The following is a 13909-nucleotide window of genomic DNA, read 5'->3' as shown; positions in this document are numbered from 1 at the left end:
TGTCTCTCCGTCCGTCTATTCATCGTCCATTCACTCATCCATCTCTGTTCATCCATCCATCCATCCATCCATCCGTCTGTTCATCCACCCATCCATCCATCCATCCATCCATCTGTCCATCCATCATCCATCCATCCATCCATCCATCCATCCATCTGTCTGTTCATCCATCCATCCATCCATCTGTCCATCCATCATCCATCCATCCATCCATCCATCCATCCATCCATCCATCTGTCTGTTCATCCATCCATCCATCCATCTGTCCATCCATCATCCATCCATCCATCCATCCATCCATCCATCCATCCATCCGTCTGTTCATCCATCCATCCATCCATCCATCCATCATCTATCCATCCATCCATCCATCCGTCTGTTCATCCATCCATCCATCCATCTGTCCATCCATCATCCATCCATCCATCCATCCATCCATCCATCCATCTGTCTGTTCATCCATCCATCCATCCATCTGTCCATCCATCATCCATCCATCCATCCATCCATCCATCCATCCATCCATCCATCCGTCTGTTCATCCATCCATCCATCCATCCATCCATCATCTATCCATCCATCCATCCATCCGTCTGTTCATCCATCCATCCATCCATCTGTCCATCCATCATCCATCCATCCATCCATCCATCCATCCATCCATCCATCCGTCTGTTCATCCATCCATCCATCCATCCATCCATCATCTATCCATCCATCCATCCATCCGTCTGTTCATCCATCCATCCATCCATCTGTCCATCCATCATCCATCCATCCGTCCATCCCATACTTCATCCAGCAATCATTTATTTGCATGTACTGTGCCCATAAATGCTTTCTGAGTAAATTAACGAGTCAGCAATGTTTTGCAGAGGGGGAGTGGCTGGGGGGGCATGAGCAATGGTTGCCCCCCCACCTCAGAGGTGCAAACAGCATTGGCAGCACAACGTGGCGAGTACCCTGACATCTGACTTCCCCAACTCCGCAGGAATTTTCCCATCCGAGGAATTCAGTTCTATGACGGCCCCATCAACATTCAGAACTGCACTTTCCGGAAGTTTGCGGCCCTGGAGGGCCGGCACACCAGCGCCCTGGCCTTCCGTCTGAACAACGCCTGGCAGAGCTGCCCCCATAACAACGTGACCAGCATTGCCTTTGAGGACGTCCCGGTGAGTGAGGCGCCAGGGCAGGCTCCCGGCAAGCCCAGACTGGGCAGTGAGTCACGTCCCCGGGGCCGGAGCTTGAGCCGTTGCCACCACCGCAGGGGTTGAAAGGCCGCCTCCGAGCAGGCTGGGCCCCATCCCAGTTCTCTCTGCATCCAAACTGGAAAAGTACAGCGTGGGTTGCCCCACAGGTCAGGTCTGGGGAGATGCTTGTTGCCCTCACCCTGCCCAGAGCCCAGTCAGCCTCAGCGGGGGTCTCGCTGGACTCGGGATTCTGAGGCGGTGCCTCCAAGCGTCTTGCTTGTGACCCGGCCACCTGCGTTGGCACAAGTAATTTAAAAACCTGCGGTGTCTAAGGGAACCTTTGTGGAAGCTGCTCGGTTCAGTCTCTCCGTGAGAGTGGAGCATAATAGGGGCCTCCTGGCCGTAGACAGCTGGCAGGTTAGGAGCTGGGGGTGTCGAGCTCAGGACAACGGACAGGGCAGCCCCCCGCCCCACCTGCGTTTACTTCCGGGTACAGGTTTCCCAGACCTTTCTTCCTCCTCCCTCTGCTCCTGCCCTTTGCCTGTCTGCCCAGTTGCGGCACGCTGAGGGAAACGATGTGAAACTTAAGTTACCTAATCCCTTTCCTCAGGCCACTGAAGGCCTGAGCAAGGCCAGTCGTGGAAATCTCCAGGGGCTCATGTGGAAAGACTGTCTTCCTGAAACACCACGCACTCACACGCGGCCCCCCCCCCCCCCGCCTGTCTGTTCTCTCTCCACACATTCACCGTCCCCTCAGGCTCATTCCCTGTCACACTCCTGTGTCCCCCCACCCGTCTCTGTGGTCCTTTGAGCCCGGGCACCAGAGCACCCTCCAGGTCACCCCAGAAGCCAGCCCCGAGGGCAGAGGCCAGAGTACCACGTGGGGTCTGGGAGTCAGGGCGCGGTGACCATGGGGCTGTTTTTCTGGCCCCATCTGAGGGGTCAGCCTTGCGGTTTCCCCAGCGCCCGAGAGCCTCTTGGGCTTGGCTGGTGTGTAATGTCAGCAGAAATCGGAAACTTTGCCCTGGCCTGACGACGGCCGCAGCTCCCCTTCACCTCCTGGCCCAGCCTGACTTTCCTGGGCTCTGTTTAGATTACTTCCAGAGTGTTCTTCGGGGAGCCCGGGCCCTGGTTCAACCAGCTGGATATGGACGGGGACAAGACGTCGGTGTTCCACGACGTGGACGGCTCCGTGTCCGAGTACCCCGGCTCCTACCTCACCAAGGCCGACAACTGGCTGGTCCGGCATCCGGACTGCATCGACGTCCCGGACTGGAGAGGGGCCGTGTGCAGCGGGCGCTACGCACAGGTGGGGCACAACAGCACGGCTCCCGGGGTCCCCGGTCCCTCGCCTGTGCGAGGTGCCAGGCTAGAAGGAGACAGGCTTTTGTGTTCCTTCTCTTTCATTCTTTTCACTTTTCCTCCTCACCCCGTAGGATTTTTAAAAAGGCACAGTGAAAACATTTTGTACGCAGAATGCTTACAGCGAGCCATCGCTCTGAGGTCCCCTATGTGGATGCGGGTCAGGCCCCGGCACTTACTAATGGTGTCCACTGTGGGCAAGTAAGGAGCCTCAGTTTCCTCATCTGTAAATTCGGGATAATACTCGAACCTCCTTAATGAGGCGGGGGAAGTTCACATACGGCACAGCTGAGTCCCCAGAAATAGGATATAAGCCACCCATGTGCTCTTACGTTTTCTCTCAGCCACATTAAAAAGGAGAACGGGTGAAATTAATCTTGATACAGTTTACCTCAATACATTTAAAATACCATCCCCTCAACGTGTGATCAACATAAAAATTCACTAATGAAACACTTTATTCATTTTTTTTCCTGTTCTAAGTCTTTGAAATCAGCTGCCTATTTTACACTCATAGCCACTCGATTTAGAAGCCAAGTTTTGACAGAGTCACCGCTAGTCCCATCGAAACACAGTTGTGTTTGATGAAAAATACTGGGACACAGCTCTTTGTGGTTGTTGACATTTCCGTTTTGATTAAGATGTAAAATTCAGGTCCTCAGCCCCACGGGCCACGTTTCCAGTGCTTAGTGGCCAGTGGCTGCTGTGTGGGTGCGTGCAGGCTGAGGCAGTGTCTGGAACGCCGTCGCTCTTACTGGATCACTGACTGTTACCGTCTGGACGAATGACTGATAGTACGTGAGAAAGGGGAAGCCCGAGGGGGCAGGACACATGAAGGCGTTGTCCTCACACCAGCACTGTGGCACTAGGATTCAGGGGGTTAGGAAAGAGCTACAAGGGGGTTTGGGGTGACACAGGAGAGGGAGCTGGTGCCAGGTTGAGGGAAGGGCCATTGGGGGAAAGCGGGCACATGGCAGCGGGGCCTGCTGGGGGCAGGTGCCAGCAGAGGTGGGAGGTTCGGGGGGTTGGGGGCAGGCAGGGAGTCAAGGGCGTGTGTTTCTGCAGTGGATGGTGAGGTCATGTGCTGAGAGGGAGACGGGGCCTGAGGAGCTGCACGCGGAGCAGTGAGTGGAGGCGAGAGGAAGGAGGGCCGGGCCGTGGAGAACCCGGTGGAGGCTGCAGGGGGCGCCCTGGCAGAGGCCCCCCCGCCCGGGCGGTGGGTGTGGGGACAGTCCAGGGGGAGCCCCCTGCTGCTGTGTGGCCAGGGCTGGGAGTTGAAGTGAGTGAAGGACGTGATGGTCAAAGGAAGACAGGCCGGGAAGTGGGGTTAGGGGGAGCGGGCAGGTGGGAGTCATGCCCTGAATAACAGCAGGGCGACCGGGCCCTGAGCCGTGCACCCGCACTTTGCACCACACAGCATTCTGGCCCTTGGTCTGGGGAGACCTCCCTCTGCCCGACACGCTCACTGCCGTGTTCTGTAGGAAAGGCAGACCTACCTAGAAAGGATAACCTGCTAGAGCTGGCCAAGTTATCACAACTGGCTCCTGCTTAGTTATTGCTAATATCGCCTCCTTCGCTTTCTAGCTCACAAATGCTTGAATTACTGTTCACCGTCGGACACTCGTGACAGCTGCACACGACGGGCAGGGCTGAAGCCTCTTTCTGTTTTGTATTTCACATGCATTTCGGCTGGAGGGGCCGATTACCCTTTCCTTCCAAAGGCACATTATTGCACACTGGTGTGATGGTCTCTGTCGGCCACCACTGCCGGCATGTCACCTTACGACTACGGCACATGTCCTAAGACAGTCACAGATTTGAAACCCAGGCACTGGCCTCTTTGGTCCCTGGGCCTCCATGGCTGACAGTTGGCCCTCAGCCTTTTCTCTGCAGTGAGATACCCCTCATCTACCCAGGGTGCACTGGTCCCCGCACGGACTGGCCGCGGGGCCAGACCCTGAGAACCAGAGGGGCCCAGCCAACTCCCCAGGCTCGCTCTCAAGTGCTGGCAGGACGACAGCCCGTGAGGGGAGCGGCGTTTGCAGCCAGCCGTGCTCTGACCTTCTCCCTCCCCTCTCCTCCCTCCGAGCCCCCTCCTGTGTTCCCAATTTGCCATCTGACTCTTAAGCAAACTGCTCCCCACTTTCCACTGGTGTCTCCTCAACAGAGCACTTTTCTGAAGACGCACAGAAAGCATTGGCTGGCGTGCACGTGTGGTGTGGGCTGCAAACATCAGCCTCAGACACAGGCCCTTATTTGGCCTTTCTTCCCTCGCATCTCCTCGGAAGGGCTGTATGAAGGGGAGGTACCTTTGGGCAGACGCTAACCAGACGCTCTCAGATAATCCCTTGTAATTGCCCGTCGTGTGTTTCCTTTCTGGGTTGTAAAAGATGTACATCCAGGCCTACAAGACCACTAACCTGCGAATGAAGATCATCAAGAATGACTTCCCCAGCCGCCCCCTGCAGCTGGGGGGCGCCCTGACCAGGAACACGCACTACCAGCAGTACCAGCCGGTCGTCACCCTGCACAAGGGCTACACCATCCACTGGGACCACACGGCCCCCGCCGAGCTTGCCATCTGGCTCATCAACTTCAACAAGTGAGTGGCTCGGGGACAGCTGCTCTGACCGAGCTCAGGGCACTGCTGACCACGCCGCCTCATGGCAGAGTCCCAGAACGTCAGGGTGGTTCACGTCCCCCTGTAGGACACATCTGAGGGGCGGACATCAGCTGGTTCTTCAGACTCAGCATCCTGGCCAAGCTCCCGCTCTGGGCATGGGTGGCCTCGGGCAGGGCATCTGACGCTTTGGAGCCACGGTCACTTCATGTAGGAGGTGGGGGGACAGGGACACCTGGCAGGAGTGCCTTTGGGGCAGGCACGTCGCCCAGGACCTGGCCTTTATGTGAAAAAATACCTGCCAGACATGTTACCATTTCGCACAGAGGGAAACGGGACGTTGCAGGGCCCAGCGATTAATGGATGGGGCTTCGGATGTTATGTTCAAGCATTTTCTGTGCACACTGTTCTCTTCTCACAGCCTTCCTGTGGGCAGGCATTTATCAGATGTGGAAAGGAGGCCCAAAGCCCTCACCTGGGCCCTCTAAGCAGGCTGGACCAGGAAGGGCGGGAGCCAGGCCCCCAGGCCCTGGGCTCTGGCACTGGCGCGCGGCTGAAAGACTTCCTTTCCCAGCCGGAGTGCCATAGGCGCCCCCCAGTGTAGGCCCCAGAGGCGCCCAAGGGACCCAGTGCAGTGGTCCTCTCTCCTTGATACTGGGCGCCTCTGTCATAACTAAGCAAGTGTTCTTTCGAAATCCCCATCACAAAACGGGAGGTGCCATTGGTGGAGAATTCTTGGGTCTCTTCCTGGGGGTCCTGGAGGCTTTGCCCTGACTCTGCTCCGGTTGTAGGGGCGACTGGATCCGAGTAGGGCTGTGCTACCCACGTGGCACCAGCTTCTCCATCCTCTCGGACGTGCACAATCGCCTGCTGAAGCAGACGGTCAAGACAGGCACCTTTGTGAGGACCCTGCAGATGGACAAAGTGCAGCAGAGCCTTCCCGGCCGGGGCTACTACTACTGGGACGAGGCGTCAGGGTGAGAAGCCCCCCAGGCCGCGGGCACGCAGCCTGTCCTCCTCTGTCCCGGCCTTTCCAGTAAACCTGCGCCTCCTTCAGGAGTGCCCATCAGTGCAGGGTCTCCTAGGCGCTGCCGTCCTAAGGCTCCAGTGACACCCACCAGTGACGTCTGTTAAGCTTTGCGAGGAAGACACACATCTGTATGCAAAGCCCTCACCCTTTCAACTGCATTAGTTTCTAGTCAGCAGAGAGAAATGGGCAGAGGACACCTGCTCATGGAGCCCAGGGAGCTGTTTGTTCCTCTCTCCTGTAAAGAGAGTTCGTCCAGCATCTTCGAATGCCTGCCCATCTCCAGGGTGACGACGCTGTAGACAGCCAGCCCTCTGGGGAGTGAGGGCCAGTCACTCGATGGCCATTTTCTGTTCTTGTACCGAAATCAAGGATAATGACGTAGCTGGCACGTGCTTCCTTCCTGTGTTATAGGAAATCCTGGCTCGCTCCATTTATTAAAGGAATATTAGAATTTGAAGGTCAGACAGATAAGCACAGTGTTGGAGTTGGGGGGCAGTAGGGAGCACCCCCTTTTCCCCATCAATTCTAAACCACTTGTAGGCAGACAGGCCAGCAGGAGAAGAGGGAACTCCCAGTCTTACTGCTGTCGGAGCTGTGGGAGCACAGCTGCCCGTTCCGTCCCGTCATGCCCACCAGGCCCCAGATGGCATGGAGCCTGACTCCCAGGACAGGGTGCAGAGGGGCGGCCCAGAGTGTCCACTGTCTGTGGGCAGACCTGTCTGGGATGGTCCTTCAGCCTCGTGAGGTAGCAGTTACTTCTTAGACTCAGAACAGCAGCTTCAGGAGCTGCCTTCTCCTCTGCTGTGGGGGAGGACGCTGTCACGGGGGTAGAATAGAAGTAACCGGGCTAAAAGCGGGGGGTTCAAACACATTCACCCTCTGAGCCATCTCTGTCCGTCAAGGTTAAAATCACTGGAGTCCAGCTGTGCTCTGGACGGTGGAGGTTGCCAGATGCCACCTGCCTGAGGCGTTGCTAACTAACCCTGACGTAGTATCACGGTCAGGCGGGCAGCCGTCAGCGGCTCTGAGCGCCACCCGGACGCCCCTCTGCTCCCTCTGCACAGGCTGCTGTTCCTCAAGCTGACCGCTCAGAACGAGAGAGACAGGTTTGCCTTCTGCTCCGTGAAGGGCTGTGAGAGAATCAAGATCAAAGCTTTGATCCCCACGAACGCAGGCGTCAGCGACTGCACGGCGGCGGCCTACCCCAGGTTCGCCGAGAGGGCCACCGTGGATGTGCCGATGCCCAGGAAGCTGGTTGGTGCTCAGCTGGTGAGTGGTTCCTGCGAGCCCCGCCCCTCCGCCTTCAGGTGCCCCCACACCCAAGCAGGGTTCTCCGGGACACTCACTCAGCTCCACAGTGCTTCCTGTGCCAGGGGCAGGGGAGCCGAGGGAGGTGACCGGGGGTACACTGGGCTCCTCAGACCTAACGACCACACCGGGTTTGTTTGTTTCCCAGAAGACAAAGGACCACTTCTTGGAGGTGAAGATGGAAAGTTCCAGGCAGCGTTTCTTCCACCTTCACAACGACTTTTCTTACATCGAAGTGAGTGACTTCAGTCCCTGCCGAGAGAGGGGTATGCTCACTGACAGGGAGGGCTGCTGTCACAAGTGACCACACACTGGGTGGCTTAAAACAACAGAATTTATCCTCTCACACGTCTGGGCGCCAGCAGTCCAGCATCCAGGTGTTGGCAGGGTTGGTTCCTTCTGGCAGCTCTGAGGGAGAAGCCGTTCCAGGCTTCCTCTAGCTTCTGGGAGCTGCCAGCAGCCCGACCTCCCTCGGCACGTCTCTGCAGCCCCCGCACATGGTCCTCCCCGGGGTGTCCGAGTCCCACATGGCCCCCTTGCCTGTCTGCTGAGGACACCAGCATGGCATTTCGGACCTATCCTAAATGCAGGATGATCTCATCTCCAGATCCTTAACTTACATCTTCAGAGCCCCATTTCCAAATCAGGCCCCTCTCACAGGTTCTAGGTGGACATATGTGGGCTGGGGGCACTCTCGAGCCCACTACAGAGGCTGCAGGAACTGGTTCAGGTGGGTGTTATGCTTTGAGCAGCTGCACAGTAAACCTCTGTTCAGAGTCTATGCGGAAACACTGGGCGGAGCTGCCTCGGGACCCCGCTCACCCCTGTGTGGCTGTGGTCTGCAGGTGGACGGGAGGAAGCTCTCCAGCTTGGAAGATGGCATCCAGGTGGTGGTGATTGACGGGCGCCAAGGGCACGTGCTCAGGCACGCGAGCTTCAGGAACGCCATTCTGCAGGGCATACCGTGGCAGCTCTTCAGCTACGTGGCGGCCATCCCTGACAAGTGAGTCTGTGCTTCCCTTCTCCAACTGGCTGGTGACACCACAGACCCCCAGCCCAGGCCCCCCTCCCTGTCCCTGAGGCTTCATCACAGTCCAGGCTGGGAAAGCTTAGGGAGTCTCCAGAGGCGGCCCACGGATGGTGCGTGCCGGGCCAGGAACGTCCCTGCCTGGCGACTCTCCTGGGGGAGCCAGGGCCTGTGACTGTAGGTCGTGCCGAGGCAGATGCTGCCCGGTTACAAACGGGAAGCCTGCCCTGGCCCTTGTCCCCATCACGACACACTCCCGGCATGATCTCATTCCTCCTACAATTCTAATGCGCTCCAAATGCCGCTGGCTTCTGAGGCTCTCCAGCAGAGCCAGAGCTAAACACCAGACGTCCCTCCCCAACTGCTGCGTGGACAGCGCCTCCTAGGGGTTTCTGTGGAACTGAATTCTCAGCTTCCGTTTTTTTAATCCATCCCCCAATCCAGCCCCGCTTCCCGGTTTCCCTAGAGCAGACTGGACGTCACGTCTGACTCTTCTCTGTCCTTTACTGCTCCACACTCTGTCACCACACTCTGTCAGCTCCGCCCGCACTGCTGCTCTCCTACCACGACCTTCCACGCGTCCCCTATCCAGGCCTTCCCACCCTACCCACCGGCCCACCACTAGCCCCAGGGTCCCAGGGAAAGGAGGAGGCAGCGGCTCCCACCACAAATGTCAAGGATGGCTTCTAGGCACTGCCTGTGCCCTGTCACGCTGTGGGAAACTCCGTGCTGACCAGTGCAGGGGCTTGGTGGACCCCACTCCAGGCAGGTTTCCAGGGACCCGCCATTGGGGCTGTGATGTATGAGAACCCCAAATCCGTGTGCGGCTCCTGTGAGCTAACCCAGGTCCCCATGCAGAGGGCACGACCTGCGTGTAGGCCACACCCCAGCAGGAAGGCTCCGCCGAGCCAAAGGGACTTAGCTTTTCCTCTGAATTGGAAGATGGGGACGCAGCATGCGAAGTACAGGGTGTGTTTGCTATGCTCCCGTTCTCCTGAGCAGCCACCTCCCGTCTGCCCCGTCTGCACACGAGCCCTTTGCAGGTTAAGAGCTTTTCTTCTGCTCCCAGAGGGATGGTGGGGTAACAACAGGTTCCAAAATCTGCTACATAGTTTCCAGTCTGGCCTGTGGTCTGTGGCTGTCAGGTTCCTTTGGGATGGGAGGTGGAGGCCTCACTGGGCTTCTTCCTGTGTCTGTCGCTGGGGGAGGCGTTCGCTTCCTGCCGTCTGGCCAGCACGCTGAGTCTGCCACCACGGACTCTGTTTCCACAGCATCCAGGGCAGGCTGGTGGAGACTCCATGTTCCCAAGGGAGCTTTTGCAAGTTGGCACCTTCCGGCTGCCCCCACCCAAGCAGGGTCCCCCTCTGGCAGGTCCTCTCAGATACTTAGTAACTACTTGCCTCAGTTTCCCTGTCTGCCAAATGGAGCGGTAATGCCATGTTACCTGACCGGAGAGGGAAGTAACAAGCACATAAGTGCTAACCATCCCTGGGCATGTGCCTGGTCACTCTGAGTTCCGGCTCTCCATCACTACGTTGCACTAGTCCTGTCCAGACAGAGTGGCGAACATCCCGATTCGGGAATGCGTGTGCCCCGAGCTGGCATAGGCGCTGCCCCCCAGTGGCACAACCTCGTACCTATTCTGTCCTCTGGACAACCTGTACAAGCAGCTGAGTGCAGCCTCAGAGGGCCCACCCCACTGTGGCGGGACATGTGGCAAGCTGTCCAGGGTGGACATCGCCACACGGAAGGAGCCAGTCAGCACCGCGCGCACGAGGGCCGCCCTTCCCGCCTCCGGTGGACGCTGGGCACCGCGGACTCCAGCCCCAGGGCACGGCCCACCTCCCTCCCCACTGGTCAGCGCCTCACCCCGTTTGCTCTCGTCCTCTAATCGCTCCCTCCTTATTCAGTTCCATAGTTCTCATGGCATCAAAGGGAAGATACATCTCCAGAGGCCCGTGGACTCGAGTGCTGGAAAAGCTCGGGGCAGACAAGGGGCTCAAGTTGAAAGGTGAGGAGTTTGGACTGGGGTTGACATGAGTCTAGGTGCCTGGTGTGCAGGCTGCTGAGACGAGAACACTCGCCACCAAACCCAGGTCCGGCCTCTGAATCCTCCGCTTGTGGGCCAGGGGACACAGGCCAAGGTGCCACCTGGGACCAGCCCACCCAGCAGATGCTGTCCTTTAGCATGTGACCAGATACTGCAGGAGTTGCCAGAGTTGTTCACCCCTCTACTACTCAGCTAGTGGCCTTTTTTCCAACAAAATAATCAGCAGCAAAGGGGCTTGTTCCGACCTCCTCTCCCAGTTCTGGCTGCTCGGACTGGCTGAGCCCTGCCTCTTCCTGAGCACCCAGCCGATGTCCAGCTTTTGTGCGGCCTGTGGCCGTTTGCACAGCTCTTGTTCCCTGGAGGTGTGGAGGGAGAGTCCGGAGACCTTTGTGGCTTGTCCAAGGTCACCAGCTCTTCTGTGGTGACGCCTGGCACAGACCCACGGGGAAGGAGCTGGCCAGGACAGACAGGCAGCGTGACACTCATGAGCAGTGTCACAGACTGTTCAGAGAGTCCTTGGGAGGTGGAGAGCGGAGACAGGATGATTTTACAGCGACCCTTTCCCCCTCAGTAACCTGTGGGACAGGTACGGTTACTTCCATTAAGATGAGGAAACTCAGACAGTTAAGTAACCGGTTTCAGATTAGCGTTTGGGCCCTAATTTTTCTAATCCTGAGGCAGGGTTCTTAGCCGCCACGCATCCCACGTACAGAAAACATCAAAGCTCCTGCCCAGAGGGCTTCAGGAAAGGGTGGGGACTCGCCGCTGCTGCTGGGCTCAGATGGAAGGTGGCCGGGGCTCCTGGGGCCTGCGGGGTAAAGCAGAGCTGCCATGTGGTGTGGGCAGCGCCCTCCAGGGCCACTCCATCCGGGGTGGCGGGGTACGGCGTGCCTGGGAGGGGCTGCGGGATGGTGGAGACCGTTGTCTCCTGGGGTTTCTGCTCATGTGACTCATCACTGCTTTTCAGAGAAGATGACGTTCGTTGGCTTCAAAGGCAACTTCCGGCCCACCTGGGTGACTCTGGTCACTGAGGACCACAAGGCCAAGGTCTTCCAAGTTGTGCCGATCCCTGTGCTGAGGAAGAAGCCGCTGTGAGCGTGGCTGTCACCTTAGGCCACCATGCGGACTGTGACGGCGGACTCTTGGCAGCAGACCAGGGTAGGGTGGCTGGTTCCCCCAGCCCCTGTCCAGCGGCTTCCTGGGAAGGCCACGTGTCCAGAGAGGCCAAGGGAAAGACACTGAGACCCCCGGTGCCTGTACCTGCCCCACTCAAGCATCTACCTGCAGCCCCAGGGCGGTGTTGGCTGGCTTTCCGGCAGCCCCTTGGGTGCTTCTCTCCTATCTGTGCCTCTTCAGTAGGGGGTGTGGGGACCCTGCGAGGAGACCTGGACGTGATGGCAGCAGGGTCCACTGTGGCAGCAATGTGGACTAGGCCGCTGGGTCACTCACAGACCTCCCTGCTCCCCAGCACACGTTAGAAGGTAGATGTAGGAAAAAGAACCCTGGTCTTGAGGAAACCTTTATTCCTGTAAGCAAGAACCAGCTTGCGCAGGATTAGAGCAGGCGTGTACAGCTCACCACGTGGAACCGGTTACCCCGGGGGAAGGGGCGAGCCTTGCTTCTGCGTATGTGTTGGGGGTGGCGGTCAGCCTTTCGGGAGACTGCAGGTCCCAGGTTGAGATGGACGAGGTGACATTTAAAGGCCCTTTCACTTCAGGGATCCCAGAAGTCTGTCGCTTTTCATATTGTGCCCAGAACCCAGCAGTAGATGAGAACGTCCATGATGCTGGGTGGCTGGGGCCTACAGGGTGTGTGTGTGTGTGTGTGGGGGGGTGCTAGGTGAGGGGCTTACAGTCTGGTAGGACGTGCAGTCAGCTCCATGTGCCTTGTGATGCCAGGCAGAGAAATCAGACAGGGGCAAAATGGGGACCAATGCCAGTTCAGAGGAAGGAAAGATGTCACCTGCCTCGGTGAGTCAGAAGACTTCCTGCAGGAGGCGGCAGTGGGGCTTGCAGGCATGGTGGGCAGCCTCCACTTTGTTCAAACTACCTGTCAGCCCACCTGCAGGCGCACCCAGCTGCAGCAGTTCCATTGGTGCTACCTGTTCCGCAGCCCAGCAGACAGCGTCGGCACACCGAGGCCTGCTCGGTGAGCTGCCTTAGCTGCCCTCGGGGTCTGAGAGCTGTTGGGTCCAGCCCAGCCACCTCAGCTCCTGCTGAAGTCCCCGCTCTCCCCCTTGTCTGCCCGCGGGAGAGCTAGAGAGCTCCTGGAAGAGGGAGAACTACCTGTGGTGTACACTGTCTCGTGAGGCGCCAGGGTCACTCTGGGTCTCAGGATGAGCTATGTCTGCCCCCTTTCCTGCCCTAACCACAAACTCTTCCCTTCAAAGAGAGCTTTCTTGGCTCCCTGTGCCCAGCTGCCCCCAGAGATGAGGTCAGCGAGTCCATTCCCCCAGGTTGAGCCAACTGCCAGAAAGGTTTTCCCATCAAACAGGTCTTGCCGCTGCTAGGAGGTGACCAGGACTCCGCCTCACCTGGCAGCTTCCAAGGCCCTCACCCCAGGGAGGACCTTCCAGGCAGAGTAGTGGCGATGCGGAGGTGAGTTACAATGCCCTCGTGTTCTACTGTCCGTAGTTCGGTCGAGTTCTGCAAACTTTCCATGCAGGGGTCTCACACTGTGAACGCTTGGGGTGCGATCACTTCAGGTGGCCAGGAATGGTGACTGCCTTTGGTTCAGCTCATTTCATAACGGATCTGTCTGAAGCTCTCAGAGTTGTACATAAGTCTCGCTTGCTCGCATAGAACCTTCCTCCCTAAACCATGCGCCGAGAGCCTATGTCCAGGCATGTCCTTGGTCGCACAGATTTTCTTCCTGCTTAGAAAACTGTCCTTGCTATTCTTTCTGTGTGTGAGCGTAAAAATGAGTTAGGCTTTTCAGGAAAACAACACGCCTCTGAAATGCTTGTCTTTTTCCTGTTGCCGAAATAGCTGGTCCTTTTTCGGGAATTAGATGTACAGTGTGTTTTATATGGAAACATTTCTTGTAGGCATCACCATGAACAAAGATATATTTTTTATTTATTTATTATATATGCACTTGGAAAAGTCCTTGTCAGAGAGTGAAGAATTGTCTTAAATGTCATGTTTGGGGATGTCCGTTGGCTGCCTGGAAAGCAGTGTCCCGGGGCTTTCGGCTTGCAATCAGAAGGCACGGCTCTGGGTGGAAAACCTCGCTGTACCATATTAAACATACAAAGGCTGTCATCCTCCGTCTGCTTGTTCTGTTTCCTTTAAAGTGGGTCTCATTTTAAGCCTGATATCTA

At 57.5% G+C, this 13909-nt stretch overlaps 1 protein-coding gene across 4 annotated transcripts in view; it reads left to right on the top strand.

Moving 5' to 3' along the window:
- CEMIP (cell migration inducing hyaluronidase 1) overlaps window positions 1–13694 on the top strand; it is a 110468-nt gene extending 96774 nt beyond the window's left edge. For 3 of the 4 annotated variants that reach the window (XM_033100080.1, XM_033100081.1, XM_033100082.1), the window contains 9 exons: window positions 992–1172; window positions 2284–2499; window positions 4943–5154; window positions 5964–6149; window positions 7267–7471; window positions 7659–7745; window positions 8356–8513; window positions 10448–10548; window positions 11555–13694. In XM_033100080.1, coding sequence (XP_032955971.1) covers window positions 992–1172; window positions 2284–2499; window positions 4943–5154; window positions 5964–6149; window positions 7267–7471; window positions 7659–7745; window positions 8356–8513; window positions 10448–10548; window positions 11555–11682 — 1474 coding nt within the window. In that variant the 3' untranslated portion in view covers window positions 11683–13694. The remainder of the gene's footprint in view (window positions 1–991; window positions 1173–2283; window positions 2500–4942; window positions 5155–5963; window positions 6150–7266; window positions 7472–7658; window positions 7746–8355; window positions 8514–10447; window positions 10549–11554) is intronic. The other variant, XM_033100083.1, reaches the window with a different exon arrangement.
- Window positions 13695–13909: the final 215 nt, after the last annotated feature.

Source organism: Rhinolophus ferrumequinum, chromosome 28 (genome assembly GCF_004115265.2).
Source record: "Rhinolophus ferrumequinum isolate MPI-CBG mRhiFer1 chromosome 28, mRhiFer1_v1.p, whole genome shotgun sequence".
Classification (NCBI taxonomy): domain Eukaryota; kingdom Metazoa; phylum Chordata; class Mammalia; order Chiroptera; family Rhinolophidae; genus Rhinolophus; species Rhinolophus ferrumequinum.
This window is presented reverse-complemented; position numbering and strand designations above follow the sequence as displayed.